General features: G+C 39.5%; 2 protein-coding genes across 6 annotated transcripts in view; one reads left to right on the plus strand and one right to left on the minus strand.

Moving 5' to 3' along the window:
• The window catches only part of dclk2a (doublecortin-like kinase 2a), a 49167-nt gene extending 45271 nt beyond the window's left edge, over nt 1-3896 (plus strand). For 2 of the 3 annotated variants that reach the window (XM_067584978.1, XM_067584979.1), the window contains exon 17: nt 1138-3896. In XM_067584978.1, the coding sequence (XP_067441079.1) occupies nt 1138-2022 (885 nt within the window). In that variant the 3' untranslated portion in view covers nt 2023-3896. The remainder of the gene's footprint in view (nt 1-1137) is intronic. The other variant, XR_010927885.1, reaches the window with a different exon arrangement.
• A 127-nt stretch (nt 3897-4023) lies between these two features.
• lrba (LPS-responsive vesicle trafficking, beach and anchor containing) overlaps nt 4024-14739 on the minus strand; it is a 190899-nt gene continuing 180183 nt past the window's right edge. For 2 of the 3 annotated variants that reach the window (XM_067584975.1, XM_067584974.1), the window contains exons 53-56: nt 10729-10830; nt 10387-10583; nt 6562-6713; nt 4024-5530 (exon numbers count right to left, since the gene is read on the minus strand). In XM_067584975.1, coding sequence (XP_067441076.1) covers nt 5440-5530; nt 6562-6713; nt 10387-10583; nt 10729-10830 — 542 coding nt within the window. In that variant the 3' untranslated portion in view covers nt 4024-5439. The remainder of the gene's footprint in view (nt 5531-6561; nt 6714-10386; nt 10584-10728; nt 10831-14739) is intronic. The other variant, XM_067584976.1, reaches the window with a different exon arrangement.

Genomic DNA, 14739 nt, shown 5'->3' on the forward strand with positions numbered 1-14739 from the left:
ATGTGCTTTTAATAGTTTTTGGACAGCAACGGCGGTCTCTATCACAGAGGAATAAGCTATATCAGGCTTTGGCTACACAGTCAAATTTGTTAGTAGGATCAACTCATTGTTGGTTTTGGTCTTTTCATGGGATTTGATGACAAGAAAAATACAGAATATCGCCAGCCTTATCTATTAAAACTGGTACGTTCAAAAGCACTTATAAATCATACTTTACCACAGCATTTTATTTGCTTATGTACACATAGCTTAGCACTCACCGACACGTGTCTTAGTCATTTGTAAAGAGTCTTACAGTTTGTTCCAGCTCAGTCCTGACAGAGTTATTTGGCTTTGAATGACTTTATGATTTGAAATACCAGATTTTCACTGAGCCGGAACAACAACTGTCCACTGGCCGTCATGCTTGTTGTGTTGACTTTATTTTTTGTGAAGCTGTGAGTAAGACTAGTCTCTGTCCCTTTTTGCTTCTCCCCCTCTTCCTCCCCTCCACACGCGTGCATTACCTCCCTCTGAATTAGCTCCAAGGCAATGGTATGTACTAACACTTAACGCTGTCGCTGCGCCTCGCCTGTTCTGCTGCTGAGGTTCAGCACAAGGGCAAAAGAGAAACGTGACATTTACTAGTTTTCTGTCTCACGGAAGAACATAGAATTTGAAAATTAAAAAAAAAAAGCTACATGCATGCATCTGTTGAATGTAATAGTAAATGTTTTCTTTCTCATTTGCCCTTTTTCTCTGCACATAGAGTAGCTCTGATGATCTGATTTGCCTTCTCGTGGGGTCAGTCTACTGTGTGAAGCATACTGTCTTTTTATTGAACCATCATTCAGTTATTTCTGTCCATTTCCATTAGCTTTGATTCATCATGTGTGTTCATTCATAGAAATCAAAAGAAACAGCAAAACAGGGTCAGTAGTTTATGATTACAGATATAAATGCAAAACATTTAGTTGATTAAATCCCAATGCTCACTGGAAAACACACAAAGGATTACAAACTAAATTACTGAGGTTTTCTGTCTTCAATGTAGATTGACCCACAATATCTCTTTCTTTCTTTGTCCTGATTGGTATTATTTGAGCTTCAGAGGTACGCACAGTAAGAATCAAGCTGACTGTCTTTTTGTTTTGCCAGAACACAGCTCTAGATAAGGAGACCCTCCAGCTCACCACCTGTCGTCGTCCAGGGTCCCAGACGGTGCCATGTCCACAACCGTCTGCTGGCAAGAAAGTCCCATCTGTCCTTCAAGTCAAACCAGCCTCGCCTTCAGAATCAGGGCCAGCTTCTCCAACCAAACAGTCATTGCCAACCAAACTGGCATCACACACCAAAGTACCAAAACCCGCCGAGACTGCTCCTCTCGTGGCACCGGAGACCTTGGGGACTTCAGTGCCTGATGTGACTACAAATCCTCCCTGCTCTCATTCCCCTACTGACAGCGTTCTTTTCCTTCCCTCTGCTCCTGTAAGTTCACTTAATTTCTCCCCTTCACCCTCTACTGATAATTTCCCTGCCACCTCTTTGCCTGTTTTCTCTCCTCCTGAGATAAGAACATCACCTACATCACCCTCAGCTGCTCCCTGCTCATATCCACAAACTCTCTCACCCTCCGGTCCTCCTGCTCTTTCCGCTTGCACGACTCCTTCTACGCCTCTCTCCTGTCCTTCCCCTTCATCTCCTACTAAACCAGCCCAAATCTCCTTTTCTCCCCCCAAACCTGCTCCTCTTTCTCCCTCCTCTCCCACCAAACTTGCCTCCTCCTCTTCTCCAACCAAAGAAACAACATCCCAGTCTTCCTCACCCACAAAACAAGCTTCTCCATCCCCCGTCTCCCCCATCAAACCTGTTTTATTCTTCCCTTGTTCCTCCCCAAACAAACAAGCACCTTCCCCCCCATCTCCCAATCCAACCCTGTTCCCCTCTCCTCCTTCTACACCTCCTAGATCCACAACCCCACCTTCTCCCAGTTCTCCACCTGCTGACGCCATAATTACCGAAGAGCTTATTGAGAAGAATTAAATGGCTGGTCTTTTCTGTAGCCAATTTCACCCCCAATCCTCCTCTTTTCATGTATGTATCAGAAAAATTAAAGGCTAAAACACCACCTTGAGCATTTCCAGTAGCTGTAAACTGAGCCAGTGACTGCTGTGTCCGCATTTTTTTTCTCTCTCTTCTCTTCTTATCCCACTCATTTTAAGAGGCAGAGGATATGAGGCATTTTCTAAGAGTTGGTCGATTGTATATATGTCTGTATTTATTAATGGAGGATGTGGAGAAAGGGAATGAATTGAATATCACTGTTCTGAGTGGTTTGTTTATTTTTAAAGTCATGCATTACTGTATCACATTAATGTGAATTCTTTTATTTATTATCCCATTTTGACTGCCGGTGGCTCTTTTGTAAATAGTTATTCATTACACACACATTCCCACATCCCATTTTGGTGTCCTTTTGCTTTAGCAGAGAGACAATATGTACAAGTATTTTAGCACATCAAATGTCTGAACTTGCTAGCTTGGTTACCTGTAGTTTTGGGACAGTTATAATCCGTTAAGCCAACTATAACCACTATTAGTATTTTCTCCAGTATCAAACTTCCCGATTGTAACTGCAAATTTTCTGTTTAACTTAAGACTTCCTTAAATTGTTACTACATACAGCGGGTAGACAAAATAAAAGGCAATACCTACTAAAGTACCAAGTAGCTGATAACGAGTAAAAAGCTTCAGCGTACTTGGGATTCTGCAGAGTGGGGACAGAGATCAGACATCTCAAAAAATGGTCTCAAAATCCACCAAACTGTTTGCACATAAAGATACCACTAGATGGAAGTAAGACATTGTAGTTTCCTTTGTGATTCATAAAGTCCATTAGGTAGATTATTTTGTTTACCCCCTGTAACTGACAGACATCTGGACACATTTCATTCACAGATTTATTTGTATTATTTGGAGTGAAATCTGTAGTTCCACATAGTGTAAAGAAGCACCCGAAACTGAAACTGGAAGGTTTGTTTTTGTCAGAGCAGTCGTGACCCTCGGTCATAACTGCTGTGCATAACATTAGTGATATGAGTCCCAACAGACATGAAACCAAACTGCTGGTCTGTTTCTCATGAGCTCTTATTTTCAAAACTGAAGTGCTTACTGCTACAACTAAAACACTGCACAGAAAGGACACACATTTAGTTATTTTACCAGTTAATATCATTCCTACTGACAATGCTACACTACAGTATAATGTGGGCTGCATGAAACTAGTCAACACCGTTCCTTCAAAATACTCAACCTTTGATTTTTAATCTGTTGGATTAATGAGAATGAATGTGTGAATGTAAAGGTGACGGGGTCGTGCCTGACCACTGGCTAACGGCTCAACAGCTTAACGATGCCTTTATCAAAACCAGCTTGGCAGAATAATGGGGTCCCAAAATGTGCATCCTCAAAATAATTTATCTGTAATAATCATTAAGTGATTTTTTTTTTTGTTTCATCCTTGTTTGTGCATGTTTTAAACTTCACGGCATTTATCCCAGCTGGTGTTAGTAGGGCTAACTTTACCTCTTCAGGACTTTCAGCTGCATGCATACTCCTTTCCCCACCTCCTGCCTCCCTGCAAGACAAAAACCTCACACACAAACACAGTTAAGTCAAGTTGGTACATCGTGTCATTTAGCTCCCTCTTATGTATATGTAGTTAAAGTAGATTTTCATATGCTTTGTCATAGCAGTTTGTAAAGGGATATTTGTATGAAGAGAGTTTTAAACAGGTAGATCAACTGTGTCAAATTGTTTTTATTAGGCATAGAGTGGCTGCTTTTAATGTCCCAATATTTTGAAACAGCAGTACAGTAAAAAAAATAAATAAAAATGCAATAAAGACTCTAAATGAATGTGTGTTTGTGGTGAATATTTTATCTGAAAATACAATAGCTGTTGCCATTAAACTGGCCACTAGAGGGTGCTATACAGTCTTATGTACTCCTGATGAAAGAACAAACATAAAGAAGTCGGCACAAGTCAAGTTATAAAATTCCATTTTATTGTCAGAACTCGGCACACAAAACACTCCAAAATGATTGCAAAAATATTGGTTGATAGATGACACTAGTTTTTATATAACTGGAGATTCAAACCACATCAAAGCACAAACTTTGAAGGAATGTTTCCTCAAAAATCAAAAGTTAGAGTTGGACGTTTATTTTACTGAGGGCCAAAGGAAACCGTTTCATCACCATTTTAGTGCTGAATCACATCCCAGCATAATCACTCATCCTGTGATCTAGACTGCTGCGATGAAGAGGAGAAAGAACCTTGGACTGAAAAAGAATAAGTCCTTCCTTTCATTGCACATCTCACTTTGCTGTTAGCTGCTTTGGAGACAGGACTCAAAGAGGACTTTGAAGACGCTAAGCTGGCTTGGACACTGGATATGATATGATTTTCATTTAGTGATGTTTTAAAAAAACAAAAACAAGTGTGGATATACCCTGTGCCAATCAGATCTCATACACTCACTCTTTCCAACACAGGTATTGGTCAGGAATCCCATTTTTAGAAACAAATATTTTCTAATTTCAGTCATTTAGGAGAGAAATTTAAATGTAAAATGAGAATAATCCCTAACATGGTTCTCCTCTCATCCTCCACTGCATAAAGCTCATCATTAACATCACTGATGCGGGGAAGTTTTGTGTTTTGATGTGTGAAGTATTACATGATAAAGCGATAGATCTGCTCTGATATGTTTTACATGAATAGTGGGCCATGCACAGAATCTCTTAGCAAGCACAGAGGTACAGAGGGAATGGAGATTTTAAATATGGAGGACTACATTTAAACAGTATATATAGATATTTATATAGATGTATATTACCTCTTCATTTATCCCTCTGTCCAATACATTTATTATTTATTGAAACATTTCATATCTACTGTATCTGCTGTGTTGCCAAAATGGCAAAACGCATGTTAAAGGTGAATGACAGCTTAATAATTATTCCCCACATACACACCTACTGAAAAACAAACAAAAACCACTCACCCTAAAGTACACAAATATTTGGATTCTTAAGTCAAGAGATAAGATTCTGACTAGTTCCCCACAAATCCCTCTTTTCTTTTCCGAAGGAGATGAAAATAGACTCTTACAGCTAAAAATAGATTTGTTTTTAACCGTACAGTAACATAACCCCCACCCTATGATTTATATGAAAATTTTCTATCTGAGCTACAAAATATAGCAATGCCCTTTTTAAAAATAGTTTGATTATTTTTCTATTACAGGACAGATTTTTTTTTTCTTCTTTCTTTGAGATACATTCAGGATATCAGGATATAGACAGAATAGTGCTGTTGAGAAGAGTTCACACTTGCAACAGTTTGGATTTTTATCAGTATCCAACTATGTCAGTCAGTTTTGTTGCTGTCGTCAGCTCAGTACCGTGTCTGGTACTCGTGGTGCCATCTGTTGAAGTCGTTGTAGAAGAGGACGATGCTTCCAGATGCCATGCCAGTTATGATGCACCTTAGAGGAGTAAGAGGGGAACATTATGAGGTTTTGTTTCCATCCTATGTGTTTTTTTAATTTGCTGTGGATTTATTTTCTTACAAGAAGTTAGAAGTCTTGAATGCAAACACTCTTTACTCTTCTAGTTGTTTGAATACAGAAGTAGTAGGCAGTAGTAGATTTACTGAAATACTTTACTTAAGTAAAATTTTGAGGTACTTGTACTTTGAGATATTCAATTTTATGTAACTTTATACATCAATGTAATTTGGAGTGAAATACTGTACTCTTTACTCCGCTACATTTACTTAACAGTAACTTTGAATATTAAGATTTGACATACATGTACATATGATCACCTTATAAAATATAATATATTGTTATAGATTAAACTACTCAACAGTGTAAAGTTGTTGTATGTTTCACCCTGGACAGCTGCAACACTACACGTTAATGCATCAATCTAATAATAAAATATAGAAAGGGCTGCAACCAACAGTTATTTTCATTATTTATTTATCTGTTGGTTATTTATATGTTTATTCTATTAATTGTTTATTATAAAAAATGTCATAAAATGGCAAAAAACGCCCACAATTTCCCGGAGTCCCAGGTGACAGCTTCAAATAACTTATTTTGTCTGACAGTCCAAACCTCATGATATTCCATTTACAATTAAATAAAACATAGAAAAACATTTTCCAAAAAAAAAAATTACTTTTAAAATTGTTGACAATTAATTTTCTGCTGATTGACTTATCAATTAATCTTATCGCTTATCACTTCAGTTCTAAATATACAGTGTATCACACTTGATACAGATACTTGATACAAGTGAGTATGAGTATGTTTAATACTGAAGTACCTTTTGCCAAAACACTTCTGAACTTTAGTAAAATAACATTTTTAATGCAGGACTTTTACCTGTAATGGATTATTTTTACTTTTGGGTAAAGTTTTTAGTTAAAAATCCAAATACTTCTTCCACCACTGGTTGTAGGCATTTGTACTTTTTATGTGTAGATGTGTTTTGTTTTGGTTTTTTTTACCTTTGGTCATGTGACATGGCCATGGAGCGGATTCCTGCGTCGCAGCCAGGGTAGGTGAACAGCTGTTTGAGGTTGTGGACCTGCCAGACAGATACTACTCCTCCATCACCACCTGTCAGCAGATACTGGCCATCACGACTGAGAAGCATGGCCTGGCAAAAAAAAACAAAAACAAAAAAAACCAAACAGAGACAGGGGTCATTATTAACTTTTTAATAAGCTTGAAAATTCCCCATTGACTTTGGTTTGGCTATGGTCCAATCATTGGAACTTTTATAAAATATAATGTGTTTGAATTGGGAAGGGAATTCACTTCAAATGGTAAATTTACAGTACTGGAGATTCCAAAGTGACTACACTGCCTGACCCCTTTGATCTTATTTATCTGCTACCTGTCCTTCAATGCTCAAAAGGGAAAAAAAAACATGGAGGCAGAGCTATTCAAGCTGGAACCACATGCATAAATTGTCTCCGAATAGGCCTGGTGATCTGGGACCAGTTTATCTCTTATGTCAGAGTAAAGCTCATACTGCGAGGTCATGTGATCAGACAAAGATCTCAGGTCAGTGCCACCCCCCTTGGGGGCTTTCTGTACACAGACCCTGACTTGCAACAAAGATGGCTCCCCACAGTGAGGCTCGGAGATTTACTCGTCTCATCTGCTTTTCCTGCAAACTGTAACAGCCGAATGGGTCCCCCGGGAATCAGACGTATACAAATCAAGTCGTGTGTTGGAGTCTATTATGGGCACAGTGCATAGTAGAAGCTGAAACTGAAACAGTCAGGAGCATCAATCAGCAAGTAACCGTAGCTGATGAAATGACGAGGCAGAATGTAAGTTCTAAAAGCAGCAAATGACACTAATTTAGAGCTTTTCTCGTTTGTGGTTTCATGACACCGAAGTCGGCCGTCTTTCAGCTGCAGCTGCTTTGCAATGATTCAGCAAGAGACACTTCAATCATCAGCAGCATGTGTGTTGAATCAGGCTCATATTAAATGGAAAAATGAAACTTCAGTTCTGAAGTTGGAACAAGTCATTTTCAGGAACTTGACTTGGTAAGGAAAACATAAATAACCCTTCAAGAGCAGTACACAGTGGATTGGACGTAGGAGTGCAGCCTAAATTAAGCAAATGTTTTGTATAAAAACCTTTGTGGAATTTCCTACCACACTGAGAATTAAAGGAGTTCTGTTTCTCATCACGCGCGCACTTAAGATAGGCACAAACTTGCATGTGAAGGCGCTCACACAGACAGACAGACACATAAAAAATGGGCACACGATGATGCACTCGCATGCTCCACGCTGGCAGGAGGTCTCGAGAATCAATCCAGCCTAATTGTTCCGTTACTGTATATCATCATCCAAGATGGCTGAGAATAGAGCATGACGGAGTGCGGCGCTGTTTTGATTTATGTGCTGTGGGTCTGTTTTTGTGTACAATAATTGTCTTGTGTATCAACATTTAGAGTTGTTCTGACAGCAACGATAAAGATAATGTTCAGTTCAACCAATCATAATCAAAGCAATTGAATTGTAGTGTGAGTCAGCGCATGGGAGAACGTGATACACCTACCAAAAAATGGCTACCTTTTTATCAAAAAACTGTCAATTTAAAGCCGTATTAATAGATTTTTTGGGCCGTTTTTGGGAAGAGGCTGAAAACACAACATTAAGACATTATCACAGTGTAACGTTAGCTTACAGTTGCCTATTTACACAACCAGCAGACCATCTTATGAATGTAAGTCCAATATTTACACTCCTTTTAGCTCTGTTCTGTTCTCCACCAAGTTTCCTGAGGGAAGTTTCTTGCTCTGCAGCTGCTAAATGCTGCACTTTCTCATTGCTAACTTTGTGTCATCTGCCATTTGGTTATGGGTAGGTAACATACAATCGGTTTATCAAAACTTTTCAGCCTGCTGTGGCTGCAAACAGGGTTGATGAGAGCAGTGAGAGTGAACGGAACAAAGTCGTAGGCCGCGAAACCAAAACAATGAGCTGAAAGGCTAAAACACTCAGAGCAGAGGGGAACTGCACATTAGGATGATTAGTGACCTCTTTCATGTAACACATAGTTTTTTAATCCATTGTTATTAAAAAAAACAGCTTTAAACTGATGTAATACGCGGTTGCAGCTATTCATTGCTTAGAAATACTCTGCATGATCAGATGGTATGCTGAGCATTTATATTACAAAATAAAAAGAATATAAGTACGATTTAGCCGTTACTGTGTTGTATTAATGTATTTCTGTATCTACTAATGGAGTCCATGACCTTACTGAAGCCCAGCAGGAGGCAGGAGAGCTGGCAGACATGTCAGCCAGGCCAGGTAGGAGGCTGCAGACAGACATTATAAATCAGCCTTTTGCCACTGGGCGGTCAAACAAGATGGCCGACGGCTCTGTGGGAGCCAAGATGGCTACACAGGCTTGGATGACTAAAAAAAATGACTCCAGAAGAAACACATGCACTTTTAATGCCCATATTTCCTACTTCTTTCGGGGAACGGTGGGTGGATTCTGAGACTGGGGAAGGTAAAAAGTTTAATTTATGATGCTGTTAATCCCCCTGTTACATGGACGCAGGCAGTGAAAAAAAACTGCTGGAATGGTTACACTGCCTGAGTTATACTAGTACTTAAAAGACTGTAATCCATTCAGTATGGCTTCTGTCACTCGATTCTGCTATTAGACTAGGATGCCGACTGTTAGCCTGTCATCTAACCTCTGACTCCATACCCTTATAAATTCACAGTGTGTACACACTCTCTCTCTCTTTCTCAGTCTTTCTCTCCTTTCTAAGTGAATACTGCAGGCCAGGACAAACACTTATTTATCCTGGAGTCATACTGTGCAGAGGCTCCGAGGGCTGAGAAGATTGATTCTGGTATGTACACGAGTGCACTAAATACTGTTGGAGAAACCAGAGGGGTGGAGTTAAGGGGAGTGAGGTGGGAGGGGGTTGAGACTCTCACAGCCTTACTCCAAAATGTTAGGATTTTCCTAATGCCATCTGACATGGCTGGAATTTACAACAGCAGAAGAGAGCTGACAAGGCCAGGAGTGGCCCGTACAGTTCCCAAGTCACAGCTTCATATTTTAAGAAGGAACTATAAAGCTCAACAAGTAAAAACATCATTAACTCTCCTAAAGACACGATAAAGTATTGTGCAACCTACCAACTAAATACTAGCTTCTTTCCCAGAGATGTTAATGCATTCAATCAGTATTTTTCTCCGTGTGCTCATTATTCAAGCCTTATACGAGATATATTTGTGGCTTTGTGTAGGAGTGGGCTGGTTGGCAGGTTAAGAGCCTGGGCACCAGAGGTTTCTTAATAGGAAACAGGCGTGTGGCTGTCTGTCAGAGCCGGCTTACATTTCCCAGGCCAGACCGGAAACAACGGGTCGGGAAACCAAAGGCAGTAGCCGCTATCTTGTGTCACTCTAGCCACGAGGGAGGAAATGTGGGAAATGGGGTATGTGTCGTCTTGCGCTGGAGGGTAGTTAATGGTGTAGGTGTCCGAGGCTGACCACTCCTCTGGAATGTTCTCTACCACTGCCGCCAACACAATTTGACCTGACAACAGAGCTCTGGATCAAAAGAACCATTTCCTCTGTTGTATGCGTGTGAAAGGGAAAGAGAGATGTGAAGCCACGGTTTGCCCCGAGGCATGCCGACCCTTACCTTACTCAGATCTCAAACTATAAGAAAGCCTTTAATCAGTGAGAGGACTTTCTCCGCTGATGTGGTGCAGACATACGTACATGTGCGAGTACACTTTCACATGCATGCTCGCACAAACACGTGCGTTTCCTCACCTTGATGCTGTCGTCCACCTCCATGTGTCCCAGCAGTTTGCCGTTGACGCTGAAGAGACAAAACTGTCCCTTGTCGTAGTAAATCATGCAGTGGCCCTCGGTGGAGGATTGGATGAGGCGGGGCCGCAGGCAGCGTTCCGGGCCCTCCAGGGTCCGCAGTAGGTCCCCATTCATGGAATGGATCAGACAAGGACCCTCTGCACAGATATAAGACAAAATTATAAAAGCAGTTTGAAGAGTTCAATGTGTAGTTATTGTTATCAGGTGATCCTTCCACATTGGTGAGTGTCTTTAGGCTGTCAAGTATAAATGTGCATTTTGGACATAATCACGCAATCTTACCTTTGCAGCCGCTGATGACGAGACCCAACTCAGCACACACACTTGCACACGTCACCTCACAGTCATGGCCTGTCAAGATGGCCCGCGGTGTGGTAAACTCTGCTGGGAAAACACAAACAAAATAGTTTCGTTTATTACCAAGAATAGCCTCACATGTTTATTACCGCTTTTGGTCACTAGAGGGAGAGTAATGCAAACAATTCATAACAATCATTCCTAAAAGCATCAGTCAGAGCTGATTAATAGAATAACCTTTACATTAGAAGATGAAGGCAATTCTATGCAGTAAAAAAAAAAGAAAAACATATTATAAACAAACATATAAACTACAGACATGTCAAACTGTATGAAATTAAAAACAAACAATGTCAAAAAGTTGTTCTTTTTTTTTTCAGCTAAGAGTAAATGTGTTTTATATTTCTTTTACGTAGATGCATATGTACTGTAGCTTGTTGCACATACATTTCTCTTCTCAGTCACTCTCCCTGTCTAGCACTTGACACCCACCGCCTCTCCCTATCTTTAAAACCTTCTCCCACTGACTGCCTTCACTGGATCCAGATGTTTCTGCGCTAGAGAGAGAGCGAGAGCCAGAGGGAGTAAGTTACGGTCCAAGTCATGAAGTTTGTGTGATTTTGTTTTGGTTTGAGCTGTCAGGGCGAGCGACAAAACAAAATCGCCTTTTACTTCTCCGTCTGTCTTCTCTGTCGGTGCAAAGCGCACACACAAAAAACACACGCGTGTACATTCCTGCATTTTTTACATGTAATTATTTTTTAAGAAATGTAATTATTTTGTGTGTATGTAGGGGGGATTCATTGCAGATGGAGGCTGTATCCAAATATGTTTTAGTGTCAAAGTGTTGAGCTGGATGCCTTGTGTATAAATAATGATGTAAAATGTGAGGAACTGTGCACGTCAGCAGAGCCGTGTGTGTATATGTATGGTGGCCAGTAGTGAGGCAGCATCCTTGAAACACAGCATGGAGTTCATTAAGGGTTGAAGTCTCAGGGAGGGGGTCTTGTCTTTAGTGACCTCGTCGTTTTTTCTGTCAGAGGTCAAGCTCAGCTCAGAAAAGAGGAACACGGGGCAATGACACCGATTCATGTCTAAATACTCGATTACTCTATTTTTACATAAATATTTATGTACAAACCGCAAACAGCTCCAGGGCAATGTAAAAGTAATTACTTTCTGTAAATGGCATTTTTGTGGGATATAATGTAGTATCTAGCTGATTTGATTATCTTTTTTCAGAGTTTGTTGATGTAGTTTACTCTTTAATTCAATTATATGACATAAAACTCAGTACAGGTTCACTAATAAGACAGATACCTTTTCCTAAAAGCCACAGCTACTGTTAAACCTTAATTAGATTTAGCAGAGAGACTCCATTCAGACCATATTGCTTACTGAACCCTCTTGTAAAAAGGCAAACTAGAGGGCAAGCTAAACTCTCCTCACGTATAAAGACCGTGTCAGCAGTGTTTCAAATCCAAAAACTATCTGATCCATACGTACGGTATACAGACTATTACAGATTGTCTGTGTCTGTTGTTATTCTATTTTGCGTCTGTTGTTCTTATTCAACCTGTAAAGTGTGCAGAGAAACCTCAGGTGATATAGTTGCACTATAAATAAACAGAAGTTGTATCTATGAATGGATTCTGACGAAAAAAGAGGTAAATGGTAACTGAAATTATTAACAAAAACATTAAAATAATCCATGTTAAAATACTAAATTGGACGGAATATTTAATAATCATAGAATAATCAGATATATTTTTTACTAAAACAGTTCATTTTTCCTGGCACCACCAATCACAGTTGTTGAAAATTTTAACTCCTTTCGTCCTTACGGCGGTCCTGTCTACTTCGCAAATAAGTATCAGCTGCCCAAATTTCAGTCAGAACCACACTGGCAGCCTAAACATCTACATTTCATTTTGTTAATCAGCTAACATCCTCAGCGTCACTAAAAGCTAACTCATGGCCAACAAGCCTGTGGATTAAAGCATGATGTCGGATTTTACTCAGAGAAGATCAATAAAGCTGATATATTGGTGTATCAGTTAACCTTTTGATCCACTACCTGCCGTTTGGTTTGAATTAGGGCCACATCTGATTATAATTCATACCTGCATATGACCAAAGCTGGGTCACTGTGGAGGGTATCAACTATCTGGACAAGTGAAGACAAGGTGTGTGTGTGTGTGTGTTTGTGTGTGTGTGTGTGTGTGTGTGTGAGGGAATGGGTTAATTTTGGATCCTGTTCTGAGGTAAAATAGCCTGATTTCTTACCGTCTCCCTATTTTTATATTTGCAAATAGTGATGTACAAAGCCGTTAGGTAATCATTTAACTAAATAAGGAATGTGTAATAATGAATAACATGAGTATTACAATATGTTGAGTATTTGAATGTCAAATTTTGTAATTTCTCAACCTCATTGATGAATTTGGACTCAATAAAAATTTACTATATTAAAATGATGTTTGTTTCTCTACATGTTTGATATACATCAGTGGCTCTCAAACTGGGGATGGTAGAGCTGAAACTGAACCTCTGTTGGTCTTCAGTACAACTGAACTGGCTCATTTTATTATTAATTTAACCAGTATTGTTAGTGAAAAATAGAAATCAAACCAGTTCTCGCAGGAGTGAGGAGCATGAATTATTTTCAGCTGTTTAAGGGTGGCATGACAGAAAAAGTTTGAAAACAATGGTGTGTGAATATTCAAATTTTGTGGACTTGAAATCTATTTGCACAAATTAAATGGTAAATAATTTACAGTACGCTTATGTTCAAACATCACTGCTGCTTTAACAACTATTGAAAAAAATATCTTTATTTTCAGTCCATTTAAAACAACAAAAATACAACTGATATCACTAATAAATGTCACTGTTCCTGTGACCAGCAGATGGCAGTGGTGTCTGAGGAATCTTTCTCCCGCTGTGCACAACAACATGTGCCTGCAGCAGGAACCAAGTGTGCATAGGTCAATGTGTACATGTGCATATCAGCCATTCAGACGCATTTGTGTCAAGATTATGAAGTGTGTGGGATATTCACGGAGCGTTATGCATGAAAAGGAATGTGTGTGTGTGTGTATGCATGTGTTCCCATTCAAGAATATGTGCAGACTTACGCTTGAAAGCGTTCAGTTTTTTGGAAGAGGAATAAAGAAACGTCTGCTGTCTGTATGTATTTTGTGAGTACATGTTTGTGTGTGTGTGTGTGTGTGTGTGTGTGTGTGTGTGTGTGTGTGTGTGTGTGTGTGTGTGTGTGTGCACCAGAGCCTCAAGTCTGGGGGAGCCTCCTGTGGTCTGGGGCAATGGAGCATCACATTGTGGTGGTGAGGGGTTAGGATGACGACTGCTTTGTCTGCTCCTCTAGCTACAGCGTGGTAACTGTGCTAAGCTGACTGACGTTAGACTGACACACACATGCTTACAAGAACATGTACATCACATGCATGGGAACATACATTCAGAATCATATTTAGCAAATAAAAAACACTATAAATCAATCAAAACACAGCCTATTCTCAAAAAATATGCAGTTGAATTGTTATACTTAAGATGCCAAGTAGAGTATGATGTCATTATTTGTGTCACTTAATTGAAACCTTTGCGTGACCGTGCAACATTCATTGTTCTCCCATAAGGAAATGCAAATTTAGTTAACAACAACTTCTATGCTGCATGTCCGTCACTCAGAAGTGCTCTTTCTTTTAAATTGTTGTTCTTGTAACATTTTCAGTTGAATAGTGTTCAAAGAATTCAATATAATGTAGAAATTATGAACAGAGAATGAGAATATGGTTTATATTTCTCCGTATTTTTACACCACAACAAAAGCATCTATCCTTTCTTTTCAAAGAGAAAAAAAAAATCCCTATGAATTAACTTGTAGGCATAAACTAAAGATTTTCCTTGATACGAACATCCCACATCAACATATATGAGATAAGTGAAAAAAATACTATTGGCCCTGTCCTCCAAATC

This window comes from Thunnus thynnus, chromosome 3, assembly GCF_963924715.1.
Source record: "Thunnus thynnus chromosome 3, fThuThy2.1, whole genome shotgun sequence".
Classification (NCBI taxonomy): Eukaryota; Metazoa; Chordata; class Actinopteri; order Scombriformes; family Scombridae; genus Thunnus; species Thunnus thynnus.